This window comes from Doryrhamphus excisus, chromosome 2, assembly GCF_030265055.1.
Source record: "Doryrhamphus excisus isolate RoL2022-K1 chromosome 2, RoL_Dexc_1.0, whole genome shotgun sequence".
NCBI classification, from domain to species: Eukaryota; Metazoa; Chordata; class Actinopteri; order Syngnathiformes; family Syngnathidae; genus Doryrhamphus; species Doryrhamphus excisus.
In genome coordinates this window covers 15204048-15225639 of record NC_080467.1, presented here as the reverse complement: position 1 = coordinate 15225639, position 21592 = coordinate 15204048, and the positions used below count along the sequence as shown (strand labels likewise).

The following is a 21592-nucleotide window of genomic DNA, read 5'->3' as shown; positions in this document are numbered from 1 at the left end:
GCTGAGATCTGACATCGTCCATATTTTATGACTCCAGTCAAAGATAATTAAGCTCTGTGTTGTGTGTGTGTGTGTAAGAGAGTGAGAGATTAACAGAGGGAGAAAAAAGAGAGAAGGAGGCAGATTATATGTGTCAGTGGCCATTTGCTCACAACTGGCGCCACATCGGAGAGAGGGCCAGAGGCAGAGTGCATCATGGGTAAATGAGCACACAGCGCCTGGCGTTTTATAGACGCCGGGCTCGAAAGTGGGGGCAACGTGAGAGAGAGAGAGATAAATTGTATGCTTGACGACATTAGTGACGAGTTTACAGGAAAACAGAAAAGTGGGTGGCGTCAAATCTTAACACTCAAACACTTAGCCATGTACCTGTTAGCCTGGAATTAGCGTACGGAGGTGAGAGGCTGTCATGTGAAGTCATGTACTGAGATCCTTCTGCATAGTTCTAGACGGGAAGAATGATAGATATTAAGACAAAATGAATGTGTTTGATCTGATAACTTATGGCAACATAAGTAGCACATGTACTGTAAGAGAGCAGTATCACATGTAGGAAGCTAACTTCAAGGTAACTTTTTTCAGTTGTACGGAACGCCATCACAGTGGAAGTAAAAATGAACATCATAACAAGCTCAAAGAGAGGAGAAACAAACACAGGTATTGGTTACTGTTTTGTTTTGTTTGTTTATCATATTTTTGTTTTGTTTTTTTTACATTAAATACAACTAAATGTGTGAATTTTTAGCTTTCTGGTATCACCTTTTATGTTAAAGGGTCAGTTTTGACCCACGTATTAAATCAGCTATAAAATACACTAAAAACAATAAGTTACCATCAAATTTGCTTCTCATGGCCTGGTTACCTTCTTAGGCTTCCTCATCCATGAAAATGTTGGTTTTAATACATTTGGTGTGGGCATGTAGGCCTTTTTTTGTCACTATACCCCTCGATTTTAATTTCCAAAAATGGTCAAATGAACCTCAAAAGAATCATATTAATAAATTGAAGGTTCTTTTGTTACCTGGCTACTATTGAGGGATATAGAACAGCTTCACCACCAGCCGACCCTAACAATATTGTGGTCATAATTTCAACCAGACCATTTTAAAATTTAGTACATTTTTTTTATTTTTTATTTTGTTGAAATAGAGTTTCCTGACAAAGTCAAAAAGCCTTAATGCAATAAACAAATGTTATGTGATTCTTTTTATGCATTAAAATGTAAAACGGGTCAGTGCCGACCCCAACACAAGAGGAAGGTTAAGCAAGACCAAATATTTTACCATATAATAAGTTTTTTTAAAAACGTTGTTATACTGAAGCTGACCAACAATTATTGTTCGTCTTCATAAAAAGGGTTTGCTCTGCAGACTTAGCTCAACGACTTGGGTAGGCTTTATTAAGTAATAATCGAGTTTTGGTGTCCAACCCGGAAAATATTGGAAGTTCAACTGGTTATTTGCATTGCGAAAGAAAATGGATGAATTGACTAAAATGCATAAAAAAATGTTAATACTGTGATTTCTGTAACGTTCTACTTTAGCTAATAATTCAGGAAACATCATTTTGTAACATTACAATACACACATACAATATACATAACATAACAAACCCATCATTGTGTTTTTTTATATAAACTCATGGGAAAAGTAATATTTCAAGGATGTATAATTGATGCAAGCATCATTTATTTTTATAGTACTGTATATTGTATAGTACATAGTATCATTCCCTTAATATTTTTACATTTGTATGGGAATATTTTTATTTATTTGGATCGAGTAGATTCAAGGCCGTGTCGCAATATGCTCGCTCCCATGACTCAAACGTAATTATTGTATAAAAATAATAATAATTCCAACAGTCAATTTGATTTTAAAAAAAAATATTTAAAAAATAATAATGGATTTGATTTATATAGCACCATTTAGGGTGTGTGAATGCATTCGCTTGTGCACAACACACCCAAAATGCTAAGTGGAAGTACAGAAGTGTGATGTATGTGTGGGCTGTAACAGAAAAGGGCCTTCCCGAAAACCCGAAAAATAATCCAAAATGTCTCAGTGTGTTGATGAATTAAGAATTAAGGGGTTACAAAAAGCCCTCTAATCACTACATCACTTTGTTTCATTCCGAATGTGTCCCATGTTATTTGTAATTAGATTCCATTTACATATTTTCTCTATTTTAGGCTCCCTGTAGTTGCCATTATACAGTATGTAAAATGTATAGAGATACAGTATATAACTAGCTCATCACAGAAGTTGCCATAAAAATACTTTTTTAAGAGGTTTTTTTTTTTTACCTTGGAAGAACGACCCCCACTGGCCCATGACCCTGCGCTTGTTCTCTCGTCCATATCTGTAGCACAACAAAAAGAGAGCAAACACATGTTAAACAGATGCGGTAATGCACATTTTAAACAACAAATGTCATGTCAAATTCAATATTTCAAATGAAAAAATGCATTTAGCTTTGGGTTGCTCATTTGTACAAAACATCCTCCGCACTTGAATCTCACATGATCGATATACGTCAGTACTAAACACTAAACACGCAACAACATTGCACGCAATGTGCCTCATGTATGTCACGTGCATACTGTGTATAAATGGAGTAAATCATCATCTCTCCTTTCTCCATATCATTAAACATTATTGATTATGATTGCAGAGCCTTTAATGTCTCTATGAAATGTAATGGACCTTTAAGCCTCACACAGGTCACTAATCCCCACTGCCGTCACACTGCATCGCCTATCCATCAAAGGTCAGTCTCTTGACTGAGAGGTCAGGTTTGAGCCCCTCCACAGCCAAAAAACATTTGGAAGCCCTTCACCTCTCACCTTTCTTTGTTGTATGTATTTGATTTGCCCCAAAAATGTGTAGATTGGTCTTTTAATTTTAATTTTAGCTGCACGGTGGACGAGTGGCTGGCGCACAAACCTCACAGCTAGGAGACCAGGATTCAATTCCACCCTCGGCTATCTCTGTGTGCATGTTGTGTTGTCGGTGACAAAGCAAATCATTATTATGACATTTTTCTCCACTTTTTTGCTATTTTTTTCCCATTTTATTACTATTTAAAAAAAATCTTCTTTCTTTTTATGCATTTTGTCTTGCAACATCTTTATGTCTTTATTTTATTTATTTTATAATATAATATTTTATCCCACTCTCTGTGTGGAGTTTGCTTGTTCTCCCCGTGCATGCGTGGGTTTTCTCCGGGTACTCCGGTTTCCTCCCACATTCCAAAAACATGCTAGGTTAATTGGCGACTCCAAATTGTCCATAGGTATGAATGTGAGTGTGAATGGTTGTTTGTCTATATGTGCCCTGTGATTGGCTGGCGACCAGTCCAGGGTGTACCCCGCTTTTCGCCCGAAGACAGCTGGAATAGGCTACAGCACCCACCGCGACCCTTGTGAGGATAAGCGGTAGAAAATGAATGAATGAATATAATATTTTGATTTTATTATCATAATATTAGAACTTTTACCCAACCTAAAACTGCAACTTCATGCTATGTTTTGTTAGTTTTTCATATTATAACTTAAAAACGACACATTTTCAGTTTTAATATACCCCGCTTCTCGCCCAAAGACAGCTGGGATAGGCTCCAGCACCCCCCACAACCCTAGTGAGGATAATTGGCATAGAAAATGGATGGATAGCATGTTTACAATGTGCAAATGGCCAATAATAAAACATAAATAGCCACCCCTGATATACTGAATATGTTTGCAACATTTAGTATTTCACATTTGCAGACTTCAACAAACTAACATATATGCATATTCGTAACAATTATCTATCCGAAATATAGGGAATAGAATTATACATTGGATAGGCTGAAAGTTGGAATTTGATTGATTTCGAAGCAGAAGTGGCGAGGAGGAAGGGGAGTATTACAATTAGAGAGAGCATCATTCAGTCTGGCAAATTGAGAGGATGGGGAAGCAGATTGAAGCTGAAGGAGAGGGGAGAGCAAAAGAGGTGGAAGAAATACAAGTTAGTGTGCAGAAGTTAAAAGACGTGGCGAAGGAGGAGGAGGAGGTAAGAAGGAGGCGTCCATGTGTCCTGCACCTGATAAGGCCTCCGATTGAGGGCTATAAATTACACCAGAGAGAGAGGATACACACAAACAGCAAAACACACATGGAGATTTTTTTTTTTTTTTACCACTCCTCGCTCGCTCTCTCTCTCTCTCTCTCTACACACACACACACACACACACTCCAATATTGTAGGTGATCTATCATCAGTTAATGAACTTAGACTGACAGACAGCTCCATGTCTCTCACAATGATCATATTAAGACCCGCCTGACACAAAACAGACCCCTATTAATGTTGTTAGCTCGTGTGTGTGCATGCATGTGTATTCAGTGTGCTACTGCGAGAGATACACAAAACTGTCCTTTAGCCCTAATCCTTGTACGTCACTACTGAGAACAAGACATTTATTTATGGATGAATGTATAATCATTACTTTGTCAATAGGTTTGGGGGGGGGGGGGGGGGGGGTATATGCAGTAACACACGCCATTTAAATTTCAACAAGAGAAAAATGACAGATTTATCAGAAGTATGCATGTACACACATGATCACATGATCAGCTTTTCCAGAGGAAAAAAGGCACCTAAGGAGAGAATGCTACCGCCAGACCCGTCGTTTGGTTATCATGATTAGATCAAATTATTTTTCACAATAATTATTTCAGATTATTTCCATGATTAGTGGCTTTAATCACATCCAGGTTTAATTTCATTCATTCATTCATTTTCTACCGCTTTTCTACCCACAAGGGTTGCGGTGGGTGCTGGAGCCTATCCCAGCTGTCTTTGGACTGGTCGTCAGCCAATCACAGGGCACATAAACAACCATTCACACTCACATTCATACCTATGGACAATTTGGAGTCGCTAATTAACCTAGCATGTTTTTGGAATGTGGGAGGACACCGGAGCACCCGGAGAAAACCCACGCATGCACGGGGAGAACATGCAAACTCCACACAGAGATGGCCGCGGGTGGAATTGAACCCTGGTCTCCTAGCTGTGAGGTCTAACCACACGACCGCCGTGCCGCCCCAGGTTTAATTTAATATTTATTATTAATTTGTTGCATGAAGTTGGATCAGTACAACTACTTATGAATTATTTATGGTTATTATTAATGTAATAATGTATTATAATTGTAATACAAATATAGTTGTATATATTATGAATTGCCCCGTCTCTCGCTCGAAGACAGCTGGATAAGCAACAGAGGATAAGCGGTAGAAAATGAATGAATGAATATTATTAATTATTTATTATTTATTTATAATTATTCCCATTATTAATTTCTATAGATTTATGAAAGTATGGAGGGCATCATTGAATTCCAGTTTTTCATCATACTAATTCTGTGCTTCTAACAGCCAACCCCTAGATGATGTAGAAAGGAGATAGTGATTTAATGTTTCCCATACGTTTATTTATTTGCAGATGCTCTGTATTACCAAGTCTCAGAATCCCTTTGCGGCTCCGTTGTGGTCATCGGAAGCGTTCCGTAAGATTGAAATCCCTCCTGTAGGCTCACACTCGCTCTGTGCGGTGCAGTTCCGTGTCTACCGACACCACAGACGTCAGAATACTACTCTCTAGACAAGGTGAGTCAGTGTGAGTGGTACTTTGCAGCAAGCCGGACTGGATCGGGCCTGAAGCCGCAACAGATTCAGTTTAAGCCCGGGTTTAGCAATATTAAGCAACTTTTTGCTAAATGCATGACGGCTAATCATGCTAAATTCTATGTCACAAACAGATTGAAGTCCTGTGGGAAACACACTATACCATTTTTCACTTTAATTCTGATAAAACAAACTAAATGATATTTTATTCTTGGACATGTTGCAACAACATTGCATGTGTGTGTGTGTGTGTGTGTGTGTGTGTGACTGCACCTGTGTGATCTGTATAGCCCCACTGTTCTGATTTGCTCCCTCTATAATTAACTGTAAGCCTGCCCCATCCTCCAGCACACATACACACACACACACACACACACACACACACACACACAGATATCCAACAGTGAGTGACAGTCACATAAACACTCTTCTGAATGTCGGTAATTCAAATAAAATTATTATTTCTCAAATCTGAAGTCTATAGTAGACCCTTGTTTTTTGTGGAAGTTACATTAAGGGACCATCAGCTAATGGCAAAAAAACATGAGTTGTCGATATGCCTGTAAGAATGTATATTATTGACGCTCCCTCTCATCTCACCCGTAGACATGGAATAATACCACAAAGTCACCTTAGCATAGCAAATATGCAGGATCGTGAATCCACTGTATATTTGCACGTGTTTATTTCCTTTATAAAGTGAGCAATCCACGTAACCTTAATGCTTATTTGCCTGATGCAGTTAATTTCCCTAACTTTTTTATGATCACTGTTGATTTTTGATCAGGAAGCCAGAATGATACTTTGTCCAGGTGAGTCGGGGTCAACATGGCAGTGTTTTTTTTTTGCATGTCTGCACTTTAACGTCTGTAATCAATAGCATCCATTCAATCACTTCACATTCATTCAACAGGATGCATAAGAAAGGAGGGAGCAAGTTTAAAATGTAATATTTCTAATTGAGCATGATTGAAGCTGTGGTTGTAAGAAACAAAAGCAAATTCAATCAGTTGATAGTGTAAGTCACTTGGACTCGGACTGAACCTCTTTGCCGTTAGTCGGGTTATCGCATACATGAGCTCCAGCACACAAGAAGATGAGACACTAAGAATTAAGAGTCAGATTACGTTCTTGTATCTTCTTCTTTAAAGCTGCTTAAACTGTCTGACACCCGCAATCCCTGTGTGTGTGTGCATGTGTGTGTTTGTGTGTGTTTGTGTGTGTGTATATGTCAAAACAAGTGAAGTGACGTAACGAACAATTCAGGATGTGGACCATGTCCTGTTTTGTTAAAATGATCCGTGCACTCTCTCTCCTTGCCTTCATTCTTAGCCTTCTTATCGTTTCCGTCTCCAACATGATCTCCTTCCTCTGTTTGTTCTATTCATCTTTGTTTTTCCCCCCTTTATGTGTTACTTTTCTATACAAATAAGATTACACTGAAATGGAAAATAAACTGCAATTTGACAACATTCACACCCAAGAGAATATATTTAATTTAATTTGTATAAAGCACGGCTGCACAGTGTGTGAGTGGTTAGCACGCATACATTAACATAACAAGCCAGCAAATCCAACAACAAGCAAGCAAGCAACTTCACCAAGCTCCCGATCTCATTCTACATCACTCAGCATATACTGTAGCTGTCCCGTCTTTGAACACCGTCTCAAAGCAATCTTAATACCTGAAGGGACAGCGTTCCCTCTGGGGATGGAGTAATGGTACACCACAACCGAGTACTACATTAGAGTAGTCATGGTAGTGGAGATATACATACCATCCATCCATCCATTTTCTATACCGCTTATCCTCACAAGGGTCGTGGGTATGCTGGAGCCTATCCCAGCTGTCTTCAGGCGAGAGGCGGGGTACACCCTGGACTGGTGGCCAGCCAATCACAGGGCACATATAGACAAACAACCATTCACACTCACATTCATACCTATGGACAATTTGGAGTCACCAATTAACCTAGCATGTTTTTGGAATGTGGGAGGAAACTGGAATACCCGAGAAAACTCACGCATGCACAGAGAGAACATGCAAACTCCACATAGAGATGCCTGAGCGGGGAATCGAACCCGGACCGGATTTGGATGGAACCTGTGCACGAACCACCACCTGTAGATTTACCATCTATTGAAAATAAGTCGAGCAGCATGGCGGTCGTGTGCGAGCGCACAGACCTCACAGCAAGGAGACCCGGGTTCAATTCCACCCTCTGTGTGGAGTTTGCATGTTCTCCCCGTGCATGCGTGGGTTTTCTCCGGGTACTCTGGTTTCCTCCCACATTCCAAAAACATGCTAGGTTAATTGGTGACTCCAAATTGTCCATAGGTATGAATGTGAGTGTGAATGGTTGTTTGTCTATATGTGCCCTGTGATTGGCTGGCAACCAGTCCATGGTCTCGCCCGAAGACAGCTGGGATAGGCTCCAGCACCCCTGCGACCCTCGTGAGGATAAGCAGTAGAAAATGAATGAATGAAAATAAGTCACGATCCTGCCATTATTCTCTAAATAGCTGTCTTGCCAACAATCAATCATGATAATGGTGGTAACATCTTGGTCTGGGGCTGCATGAGTGCTGCTAGTAGCACTGTGGAACGGCGGTTCTTTGGGGAAACATGAATACTAGCATGACAGTTTACAAAGACGATGAGGACCCTAAACGGACCCCTTAGATTATTAAGGCAGTGTTCAATAACAATGGTGCTCACGCTAAGTATTCACACAATTTGGACATATTCACTGTATTCCCTTTTAAAACCCCAGGTACCCTGGGCGTCCACGTATAATTTCTATAGTATTGTACTTTTAGAGTAATTAAGAACACAAATATTTATTAGATAGTTTGAGGAGAATTAAAGAAGGAAATCAGAGCTCAATAGCATCAGAACTGAATTCATGTTTCCGTCTTGTGCACATATAGGTATTGATTTTCTGCACACACACACAGACACACACACATATATGCACGTGTACACACATACACACACAGGGGCCAGTGTTTCCTGTCATTAGGCAGCAGAGCTGTTCTATAATTAGAACATCTGGACCCAAGTAAGTTTAGTGCCAGTGGGCTCCCACATACACACACATAAGTAACACACACATAGCTTACACATTAGGGTTTTTTTTGTGCCATTTTATGTTGCTTGTTTTCTCGGGTTTTTGTTTGGAAAAAAAACACATTAAAAGCAGCTAAACAAACAACAGCTTGGAGGGCTAATGGCACGCTAAATGAATAGCGAGAGGAGCTTGTGAAGTCATAGAGAGAAAGAGAGAATGCAAGGGAGAGACGGGGAAATCAGAGTTAAAAAAAAAAAAACATTAGCAAGTTCAAACACGGCTTCCTTGAATCAGCTGAGTTGTTTTTTTAACGTCTCATAGCCTACAGATGCCATTCCAAAAAGAGAGATTAATATTGATAATACGAGGGCTGTTCCTTTTTATATATTTTTTTCCCTCTCTCTGCAGTGGAGGAAGAATACGAAGCGTAGCCGATTCCTTTGACAACCCCCCCTCGTCTCACCACACAAACCCATGTGAAGCCGAGCCAAGTGTGGCTTAGATCTCTACACACCATTACCACCGGAGGAACAAAAGGAAATAAACAAAAAAAAAACGTGCAACATTGTCAGAGGCTAAAAAGCAGCAAGAGTTAGCAAACTTTTAAAAGGACTAAGTGAGAACAATGCGCACGAAGGCACCGAGCCAAAGTGCTGCCTGACAGCGTGTTGCAAGCAGAATAATAATACAGAGACATGAACATGTTCAATAGCACCACGTTGCAAAAATGCCAATATATCCAAATTCACAATCTGCTCCGGGATGCTGGCCGATCTTCCATTTATTCAGCATTCAAATACAATTTTTCTCATCTGAAATAATGGAAATAGAGATCATCTGTTCCAGGGTCGAGCTGTCGCCATCATAACGTTCATCATAACAATCAGTAGTCAGACTTAATGAGTGGGAATGTAATTTGCGTCACAGATGCGCCTCACATATCTCACTCTCTTAATTGTCACAAAGCGTCAAATTGAAAAATGCTATGGATGGCGATGGTACTGTCTTTTAGCACCGCTTCTTAGGGCTGGTCTCTCTTTGGGAATGCATGGAAAAAAAACACACAATCGCTAAATGTAATGGTATTTTCTTCTCCTTAGTTTTTCTTTCTGGATCTTTGGACCACATTGCTATCAGAGGAGTCCATGATTATTCAATTTTAAAGGTTTTTAAATATTCAATCAATCATATGTATTTGTGGTGCAACTCTGACTGTGCTATGTAAGTGTGAGTGGGAAAAAGGACTGAACATGGCCTACAGGTTCCCAAAGTACACCAATTAAAAATGAAAAAAAATTAGCACCTAACACTCACAATGACGAGTGCATCTGAACGCCTCATGGCGCAAAATAAGTTTTTTGAATGGGTAAGTTGAATCATTATTTTCTGCATTAAGTTTAACCACGGTGGTGGACAGTGGTTCACAAACTTTTTTTTTTACAGTGGCTTATACTGGAGCCTATCCCAGCTACACTCTGCCATTCACACTCACATTCATACCTATGGACAATTTAGAATCGCCAATTAACCTAGCATGTTTTTGGAATGTGGGAGGAAACCGGAGTACCTGGAGAAAACCCACGCATACACGGGGAGAACATGCTAACTCCACACAAAGATGCCCAAGTGGAGATTCGAACCCAGGTCTTCCTGATTATAAAGACGATTCAATGATTATCTGAGTGGAATCTATCCATGATGTCCCAACTCTAGAAGAACTACCATGCCCTTCTGAATAGTATCATAAATACAAAAATACATTGGTTTTCCCTACACTCTTAATGACTAAAAACACTAAATTAAACCCTCGTAATTCACATAATAATCATCAAACGGAATTATATCAGCACCGTGAGGCGTTCAGGTGCACTCGTAATTCTTTTAACTAAAATTAAAATTAAAAACTTATTGTTTTTAATTTTTATTCATGTACCCCCTACTCCCACTTTGGGAGTGTAGGATCTAGGAGATTTCATTTATATTGGTGTTCAAATCCCTGTGAGTGGAGATTTATCGTGATTGTGATAGTTTAACCCAAGGACTGATTAGTAGCAGAAAAATTTGTATTTTGCATGGTTTCTGCAGTGTTTCCATGGACATCCTGGTTCCAACCCAAACGGCATTTACAGGTCAGAAAAGATGTGGATTTTGAAGGGGGTACGCAACTTTAAAGTTGAGGTATTAGGTTAGATTGACTCCCTTGACGTCATAAATCTAACACTAAAAGTGGTGAACTCCCTGCGTAGTGGCTATGCTTTTTCATCAGGACTTCAGATTTCGCAGTTTTTTTGGCTGTCCTTGAACGTACCATAATTGTATACTGTGACTGGCTACTTAAACCTGAATTGTGTTGTGAGTGAACAATGGTATTTGACGACAGAATGAATCTTTTATTGTTTCAAATGTTGAGCCGAAATCAGAAGAAGCTCATGGAAGAGTTTGGAGGGGGGGTGCCAGACATTTTTTTGGGGTTCATCAATTACTCGCGAAAATTGAGATTTTCATACTTAGTCGAGTTAATGTATTTTTGTGCCTTGACAAACAGATATTACTTTAAGGTGGGTGTTTTTATTCAGATAAAATCAAGTGGGCTGTAATAATGTTTCGAAAGTTGTAAACAGGTCTTCTATGTTCTCATTAAAACTGTGTGGAAAAAGTGATTCAGCAAGTCTTCCAGGTCCTGAAGCAGCAAAACAGCCTCAGACCATCACACTACCACCACCATATTTTACTGTTGGTATGATGTTCTTTTTCTAAAATGTGGAATTGCTTTTATGCCAGATATAATGGGACACACACCTTCCAAAAAGTTAATAGTTTGTCTCGTAAGATCACAAAATATTTTCCCAAAGGTCTCGGGGATCATCAGGATGTTTTCTGACAAAATTGGGTGTTTATATTCAGATAAAATCATCATGACGGTACATAGTGCTTGCATGAAAAATATATCTATGGCTTCGCCAAGCAACAGACTGACAGGCCTACTTTTGGTTGAGTCTAGGGGTAGATTTCTGTTTGACAATTCAATTAAGGCTTCTTTCCATCTGAGGGTTTTTATATACGTTGGTTTAGTATAACTCTATCTCACAGACACCTGCCAGCTCCCAGCTACTGCAAACAGAAGGATAAGTAAGGCTTAATCATACCGCGAGAGAGGAGGAGAGGCATTTTTTTTTCAAAACTGGAAAACGTCCAAGGTTTGGATGAGGAGATGTGAAACAGTCTTTCAACAAGTGCAAAAAAAAAAAAAAAATCAGGAAATAGTTGTGCAGCGTTAAACAAGCTCAGGGAGTTGTACCTTGACATCTGCTTTTAATTAGCAGAGAAAATTTAAAAAAAAATATGTATTTACTTCTTTTTTCCTGACTCTCCTTCTTTGAAAAAGTGTCTCATTCCTGTCGTCTTCCCTCCTTCTCTTCCCTTCCTGAAATATCAAGAATGGTGAAGCTACATTTTTTTTCTCTCTTGCAACAGCTGAAAACCCAAATCTGCAAATGGTCGCTTTGCGGTATTTGGGGACCTTCAAGGGTCCTTGTGGAAATGAAGGATAATTTTCTGAATTTGATTGAAAACAAGAAAATTGCTCCTGTCAAGGTGTGAACAAGAGGGCTGCTAAAAGGCAGCTCAAACAAGATTGCTGACATTCAGCGAGGATGGTGGTCATGGTTTGAAGAAACTTACTCAACCTTAAATGATGCAATATGATCTTCAGGGCCCATTTGCAAAAAAAATCTCTCCCAAACTCAAGCTAAAGGGGAATTTTTTGCAGAGGAAATGTTTAACAGTCGCATGGAGACAATTTATCAAGTCATTTGTAGATATAAATCTGTCATGGAAATCGATGTGTAATCACAACTTCTCCGGCTTTGTTGATATGACAGCTAAATAATCACCAACAATTTTTTTTGTGTGTTTTGGTTTACATGAAATTATGCTGAACATGTAATTGAATAAAAAGTCATAGGAAAAAAGCCTGAACTCCCAATCACGACATTGTATTTTTTTTTATTGTACCTTTGCACGAGAGGTGATGACTCAACTCTCCACTCATGCATTCACACTTCAGAGCACTTAAGTCATAAAAACGGCCACAACGTGGCAGAAGTGCGTTTTATAAGACCTCATGTTAACAGACAAATCATATATGACAGGAAGGAGGAAGTGACAGAGAGTGGAGGAGTGTAGCCTGCAGAAGGTTAAACTAGGGAAACTTTAACGCATACACACGTGTGCATACACATAGTTCAGTTTGAAATGTGAAAAGTGTAAATAAATTGTTATTTTGATGTTATAGAACCCTTTTGTGTTGTTTAGATATTAACTATTGTGTTGTTTAGATTATTGCTGTAAAAAAAAAAAGTAAAACAAAGCTGGTTTTCTATCTTTTCTAGTCAGGAACTGATATTGTCCTGAAACGTTCTACTGCAAAAAAACAGAAAACGGTAGACATGAACTTTTTTTTTCTTTGTTAGGTTAAATTTTGATATAGCCATAGGACAAAATATTCTGTGCGCTTTGAAATATCTAAAAAGGCTGGTACCGAAGCGAACTGTCTTTTGAAAAATTAAAATTTTTTGAATTAAAAATTCAGTTTGTTTAAAATTTAGCTTGTAAGATTATAAAAATTCAGTTAAAATTTTCTGTGTAAAAAAAAATGAAAACTCAAAACTCACACAAATAGTTCCCTGTTCGCTGTCTTGTGACTATGCACTTTATACCTGATTGGCTGCCTCTGTTACACAATCGACTATTTATTCAATGAAATCTTCAGCATAAAATTATCAATAAATACATCAGTTCACATAAATTTGGTGTCGAAAAAACAACTAGCTTTTGACCGCAATGACCTTGTCCATATTGTGTCAAAGGTGCTGTCATTCCAAATGTATAAATAGTGTTTCTGACAAATAAAAATAACTGCAGGAAGTTGAAAGATTGGTTAAGAATTATATCCAGCAGAGCAGTGACAGGAAAAGAGAAAAACAAACTGACCCTTAACCTCAACTACAATTGCTTCTTGTTTTGCCATAGAGCAACATCCCCTTGAGGTCTGAAGAAGACCGGTTAAAAATAGTTGCTGTGTGTATGCTCAGTTGAAGCTGTACTGGTTTCAATGGTGACATCTGACACAAAGTGGTAATTGTCCAACTAATTGTCCACCAATTTTCCACCTAATCTCCAAATTTGTCAGGATCTACCGACAAATTTGCCCCTGATATCGCTCCTCGACAATGTTTAACTAAGTCACTCAGCAATCTAATCATGGAAATCAAAGCTTCTTCACTGCAAAAAGTGAAATCGAAATGAATAAACTATGGCTTCAAAGGGAAGGGATTACTGAAGATAAGCTTTAAGTCAAAACTACTGACATTTAAACACCAACTTCATGTTGTAAGTGATTGTCTTTTTTATCATACAATAACTACAGATGATGCACTGTAATAAAGATAATTCCGAGTTCACTGGCACATCGGTTCATAGTTTAAATCCAAATCAAATTTAAACAAAGTATAGCAAAATAAAATTCATGAAAACAATGTGGAATATTAGATATTAAAGTTAAAAAACAATGTGCATTTAATTAGTTTCATGAATCATCACTGTCATGGTTGAAAATGTCCTATTATTAGATTTTAAAATACATATTCAAGCAAATTGTATGCATTCTTTAGCCAAAATTGGGCATTTTTATACATAAAAATGGCTACACAAACTAAAATATGAATGTAGGCATTCAGAAGACTCATTCAAAGACATTGTGATGATATGTAGTATTCTACACTGGTCACGAGGTGTCGACAATGTTACAATGACAAAACAATATCCACCGCAGGAAGTACTTGTCTAAGTATATGTATATATTATGTGTATATATATTATGTCTAATATATATGTATATATTCTGTTATTATGTCTACTTTATTGGGTAATATCAGTGTAAGGTAACTATAGGAGTGTTATTTCATTTCAAGTGGGCTCTAATAATGTTTCAAACCTTTTTTAGAAAGTTGTAAACAGGTCTTCTATGCTCTCATTAAAACTGTGTGGAAAAAGTGATTCAGCAAGTCTTCCAGGTCCTGAAGCAGCAAAACAGCCTCAGACCATCACACTACCACCACCATATTTTACTGTTGGTATGATGTTCTTTTTATAAAATGTGGAATTGCTTTTATGTCAGATATAATGGGACACACACCTTCCAAAAAGTTAAACCTTGAACGTACCATAGTTGCATGCTGTGACTGGCTACTTAAACCTGAATTGTGTCGTGAGTGAACAATGGTATTTGACGACAGAATGAATCTTTTCTTGTTTCAAATGTTGAGCTGAAATCAGAAGAAGCTCATGGAAGAGTTTGGAGGGGGGGTGCCAGACATTTTTTTGGGTGTATCAATTACTCACAAAAATGGAGAAGATTTTCATACTTAGCCGAGTTAATGTATTTTTGTGCCTTGACAAACAGATATTACTTTAAGCTGGGTGTTTTTATTCAGATAAAATCAAGTGGGCTCTAATAATGTTTCAAACCATATTTAGAAAGTTGTAAACAGGTCTTCTATGCTCTCATTAAAACTGTGTGGAAAAAGTGATTCAGCAAGTCTTCCAGGTCCTGAAGCAGCAAAACAGCCTCAGACCATCACACTACCACCACCATATTTTACTGTTAGTATGATGTTCTTTTTCTAAAATGTGGAATTGCTTTTATGTCAGATATAATGGGACACGCACCATCCAAAAATTTAATCGTTTGTCTCGTAAGATCACAAAATATTTTCCCAAAGGTCTCGGGGATCATCAGGATGTTTTCTGACAAAATTGAAACGAGCCTTAATGTTCTTTTTGTTAAAAAACACGGTGGTTTTTATCTTGGAATTCTGCCTTGCAGGACGTTTTTGCACAGTGTCTTTCTTATGGTGGAGTCATGAGTCATGAGGCCTGGAGTTCTTTGGATGTTGTGGGGTCTTTTGTGACCTCGGGAATGAGTCGTAGGTGCACTTTCCTAGTGGTGCGCTTTCCAAGTTTTATTTTTTTTTTCTTTTGAAAAATGGCTGAGATTGAATGAGTTAGAAATTCAGTTTGTTAAAATACGGCGTTATTAAAATTTAGTTTGTAAGATTTTAAAAATTCAGTTAAAAATTTCTGTGTAAAAAAAATTAATTCAGTGCAAATAGTTTAGATGTTTCAAAACTCACACAAATAATTCCCTGTTCGCTGTCTTGTGACTATGCGCTTTATATTTTGTGGAAGATCACAAAATATTTTCCCAAAGGTCTCGGGGCTCATCAGGATGTTTTCTGACACAATTGAAACGAGCCTTAATGTTCTTTTTGTTCAAAAACACAGTGTTTTTTTTAATCTTGGAACTCTGCCTTGCAGGCCGTTTTTGCACAGTGTCTTTCTTATGGTGGAGTCATGAGGCCTGGAGTTCTTTGGATGTTGTGGGGTCTTTTGTGACCTTGAGTCACAAAAGGTCCCATGGTTACGCGATGTGTGGATAATGGCTCTCACTGTGGTTCACTGAAGTCCCAAAGATTTTTAGCCTTTTTGGGATTCAGACTCAGCAATTTATCTCAATTAGTTTATGTTTTAACGGGAGTGAATTTTATTTTCCACCCTTAATAATAAAACACTTTTTGTGTTCACTTGTGTTGTCACAGATTTGAGTTGAAACAAGTGTTTCACGAATAATTCAACCTCTCCTTCCTAATTTGACCAGTATCCTCAATTTATTTTCCATTAGATTTTGTTATCAGTTCAGTGGCGCTTGAGCGCAGCATGAGTCATTACACAATCTTACTGCTGCATCTACCGCATCTCTCCATGCTTGCACAAGAAAACAAACCAAGACAATCCCGATTACTCCACCCGGAACTGAAACACCACTTTTCCACTCTAAACGTGCTGAAAAATGTGTGGCTGCAAGTCTGACAGGATCAATCTGCTATCGTTGAGGTATGGATCAGATAAATAGCACACGCATCCATCCATTCACATACACCTGTGCAGGAAGCGGATTGCGGGTGTATTAGTTATGAAGCAGTTGGTTCAAGGAGGCGATGAGGAAGCGAGAGTGGGGCTCAGGTGAATCGCATCAACTCGAGCCCAAGCTGCTAATAATAGATCAGCACTAAAACCATCACAACATTTAACAGCCATTTACTGAGAAATCAGTCACTCAGTCACTCGGAGAAATGAAACAACCTTACGCCCACTGAGAGTGTCAGACTTTTTCTACAAGACAGTTATTATGTGGTCACAAGACTCAGTTGATTGTAGCTGCGGTTTAAAAATAAGGCAAGTCTTTAAAGTAACATACTGTATTCAATTACCTCGACCAAGGCGGCTAGAATTTTATTGATACGGCAATAAAAATATTTACTTTTGACACGCAAATCCGAAACTTGTAATTCCTTAGCCTAACGTTTGCGTCCCAGCACACAACTACGGTGCATTCAAGGACAGCCGAACGATTGATGAAAAAACATAATAAACATAATAATGTAATTCTAAAAAAATTTAATTCTAATAATGTATGCTGTACATTTTTTCTTGTATTATGATATATTTACGTATAAATCATTATTGACTTGTGGTGAATGGGACGATTTAAAAGAAAAAAATGCTATTTTGCTGGGGTGTGAATATGGAATCACATTGAGAGTCAATGCAAAAGCATTCAACAAAATATAATCTATCATAATTCATAAAATACCTATACTTCAAAATTACCATAACATTAAACTGGAGTAGATGCTAAAATACATTTACAAAGCTTGACAATACTAATTTGGATCAGCACCACTATTCCGGAAACTGCATCATGATAAGAAGTAAATCCATCAGTTCTTGGGTCATGTTAAAGGGGATCTATTATTCTTTTTCCACTTTTCTGACCTATAAATGTAGTTCAAATGTAATATTCTTGTGTTAAATTTTGCCAAAGTTTCAGAAAATGACGTTTGCATATTTGTAAGTGAGCCCTGAAAGAAGTTTGGGATGGCTCAAAACACTCGGTTTCAGTGGGCGTTGTACAACTGGAGTTCTGTGATGTCACAAATAGGCGGGCTTCCTTATATGGGCGTACGCCGTAGGCCAGATACACTCTCTGCCATATCCCAAACTCTGCTTCTCTGTTTACGAGGCAAGCTCAGGCAGACTTTATTGGAGTTGGGGATTCCCAGCAAGAGAAAAATATTTTTCATCTGAGCATGGACATGAAATATCCGCCAAACTGTTGCTACTATGAATGATAATACAGTAATATAGAAATGGATTTGTGCTAGGCATTATTGGAAGCCCACATTAAGTGCTTTAGGCACACCTTGCAATCTAACCTACCTCGGTTTTCACAGGATAAATATATCGGCCAATATATCGGCCAAATGTATTTTTTTCATTGTACCTTTCTTAAAATTCATCGTCCTGTCTAGTTATTGTGGAGCCAATCTTGTGCACCGTCTCTTCTTGTGAGCTGGGTGTCTCGTGACACTCCTACTTTATACGATTTGACATATTTACATGTACATATCTATGTCAAATCAGATTATTTGTGCTACCAGTATGTATGGATTTGTGGAAATATTAACTATAACGATATTATTTGTTGTGGATTATTGAGAGGCAATGTTGTGAGGTAGATAAAACCACCCTGTAAATGCTAATTCAGTGTTTTCTCCCCCTGACGTGCTTGTTTCCAACAGCGACCGTTATCACCGACTGGGAAGAGGTTCATCGTGGGATATTGCCACCTGGATGGCACCTCCTTTTCTGGAAACGAGGAGTGCGAAGCCGCTAACGAGTTAGCATGTCTACATGGGTGCAAGGTTGTAGGGACCCACACACACACACACACACACACACCCACACACACAGCGACAGTCACTGACAAACAACCCTCTTGACACACACACTTAGGCCAAAACCACCAAACAAAGTCGGCACCACAACATACACACACATATATACAAAAAAAGAAATAGCGACACACACGGCGATAGCGCCTGCAGACTTTCTCTCAGTTTCTTCAGACTTGTTGATTTTATATTTCACATAAGAAGACAGTATTCGCAGGTTGCCATTAATACTGCATTCAGGAACCTATTCGGAATATGTTTTTGAAATATTCATTCATTCATTTTCCACCGCTTTTTCCTCACAAGAGTCACGGGGGGCGCCGGAGCCCATCCCAGCCGTCTTTGGGCGAGAGGCGGGGTACACCCTGGACTGGTCACCAGCCAATCACAGGGCACATATAGACAAACAACCATTCACACTCACATTCATACCTATGAACAATTTGGAGTCGCCAATTAACCGAGCATGTTTTTGGAATGGAAAGAAAACCCACGCATGCACATGAGAAGATGCAAACTCGAGGGTGGAATCGAACCCTGGTCTTCGCCTGTTTTTGTAATATTTGCATCAAAATGGTGAAACGACACTTGAAAGTTCTGCAACGACCATTCATGCAAGAATACACGGAAAAGTTGACCTGCTGATGAGGGACCTCAAATTCAGAAATCACGTTCAGACCTGTCACTCTGTTCACAAAAAATCTCCAACCTTCTCATGTTACAAATTCCACAGACAGACTGCACTTCAAACAAGTGGTCCTTTAAAAGAGGATCCCACTGCCAGTTCTGCTTGGTATACATAAATGTCACACCACCAGTTCAGGGTACTTTCATATCATCTGCTTATTTACATAGCTTTTGCTGTAAGTTGTCAGCTTGGCTTACAAGAGCAGTAACAGTCACAACAAAAAGATTATCTCAAATTACCGCAGCTGTAGCACAATCTATGCCTCCACTGTCTTTTCACTCGCTTGGTGTTGATCCTGTGAAAACCGAGGTAGGTTCGATTGCAAGGTGTGCCTAAAGCACTTAATGTGGGCTTCCAATAATGCCTAGCACACTTCCATTTCTATATTACTGTATTATCATTCATAGTAGCCATGCTATAATTTGCAGTTGGCGAGAGCACGCTGCTTCTGGCAACAGTTTGGCGGATATTTCATGTCCATGCTCAGATGAAAAATATTTTTCTCTTGCTGGGAATCCCCAACTCCAATAAAATCTGCCTGACAGAGACCATTAGATTGTGCCCCTTACATATTGACTTAATAACTTCATTAAATGTACGCATTGTCTTTGACTGTTGTGCAACACTACAGTGACTGAATTAAGTCAAATTAATTAAAATAAACAGTTACAAATGCGTTAGGTGTGTTACAAATGCAGTTACAAATGCGTTACAAATGCCCCAACCCGGGGATGGTATACATTTTGCATATCACTCTCACAAAGACAGGAAGTCCCACACTCAGACATGCTTGTTCTGGATGCTGCAGTGGAGGCAGAGCTGATCGGTGGATGGGATTGGCCGATATCAAAATCAATACAGTGCTTTTTCACTGATATCGGCCGATCCGGTGGCTGATCGATCGGACTCCCTAATAACAATAATGGCAACTTTAATTGGAGAAAGTTAGTGTGATTACTTGTTACTGTAAAATTTATCCCCATTAGCAATACCTTTTGCATTAGTTCAACCCCAGAATAAATTTAGTGGGTGTGGCTTAAATATAGTAAATTAATAATAATTATCGTACAACAAAACAGAATCACTGCTTTAGAATCTTGAAAGTGGGAAATGGACTAACATTACCATTAAGTACGTTTCTTAGCTAGCCTTTGGTGCACACTTTAGGTAGATAATTGACAGGTTACGAGTTGATCATGTTCTCTTTCTGCCTAATTAGAACCAGCGAGAGTAGCAGGATGAAAGGACATGAAAATCAATAAATAAAAACCAATCTTTGGTTTTCTTGTCTTTTGCAGTCACCCACCCCCCACCCCCTCTTGTCCCCACATCATCCACTCTGTTTGCTCCAAATGCATGCCATGTCTCTTTCACTAACTACATTAGACAGCAATTACATCTTAATGGCTGTCGAGATCCATTATCGGCATTCAGCTAACCTTTAAATATTTCAAGATAATACTGCTTTAATTTGTGAAACATAATGGAGAGACACAGACAGGTGCTCGGATCGTTCTTCAACTCTCTGTCAACTTGCAACCTTTTCAATGCCTGCCCCCACCACCCGTCACTACCCCGCTACCCCATTCTGGTCTTTATTTACTTTTCATCTTCCTCCTGCTCCGACTCCCTTCACTCTTTCTTCCTTTTGTCCTCGTCTCCCTCCCCTCACCAAGCCTCCTGTCATCACCTCAAGAGGAGGAGGTTGCTTTTTAACCCCCACAGCTGGTGGAAAATAATAACACCTGCCTCCACTATCTCCATCGCTTCTCCTGTATTATCTGTATGTTCAGAGGAGAGTGAAACTTGTGACAGATCAGAGAAAATATGTTCCTCGTTTCTCGTAAGTCCCTTAAAAGCCCCAATAGACCCCTTTGGGACTTCTTCAAACTAACTGAAGCTGAACGGTATCGACTCTAAGAGCGCTCAACTGTCAGTTCACCTGAACTCGACAGTACTTCTCTGTCAAACTGACTTTAAAGGCTGTTCTTCTGTGAAGCAATACAATGTTCAATACAACACTGACCTACTATGGACCTACTATGCTCAGTTTTCTACCCTTTGTGGACTCGTTGTGGACTCCTATAGAGCAGCTACACACAATGACCAACACAGAAAACTTTTGCAGAATCTGCACCGATTCCAGCTTCCCTCCGCTGTGATTGGTCACACGCCCAAAGTGCTTCATACTTTTGAACCATATAAGGAAGTCTGCCCCGCCGTGACATCACCAAGGGGCAGCTTTACCATGCATTTTGAAACCAAGCATTTTGAGCCATACCAAACTTCTTTTCGACAAATGTGT

General features: G+C 38.9%; 1 protein-coding gene and 1 long non-coding RNA gene across 5 annotated transcripts in view; one reads left to right on the top strand and one right to left on the bottom strand.

The window, feature by feature from the left end:
* The window catches only part of LOC131109257 (transcription factor 4-like), a 195882-nt gene that overhangs the window by 138682 nt on the left and 35608 nt on the right, over window positions 1-21592 (bottom strand). For all 4 annotated transcript variants that reach the window (XM_058061050.1, XM_058061032.1, XM_058061041.1 and 1 more), the window contains 2 exons: window positions 2306-2361; window positions 370-445 (listed from right to left, as the gene is read on the bottom strand). In XM_058061050.1, the coding sequence (XP_057917033.1) occupies window positions 370-445; window positions 2306-2361 (132 nt within the window). The remainder of the gene's footprint in view (window positions 1-369; window positions 446-2305; window positions 2362-21592) is intronic.
* On the top strand, window positions 137-19692 carry LOC131109282 (uncharacterized). Its single transcript, XR_009120723.1, has 4 exons — window positions 137-396; window positions 583-657; window positions 5493-5656; window positions 18447-19692. It is a non-coding gene; the product is annotated as an uncharacterized LOC131109282 (long non-coding RNA).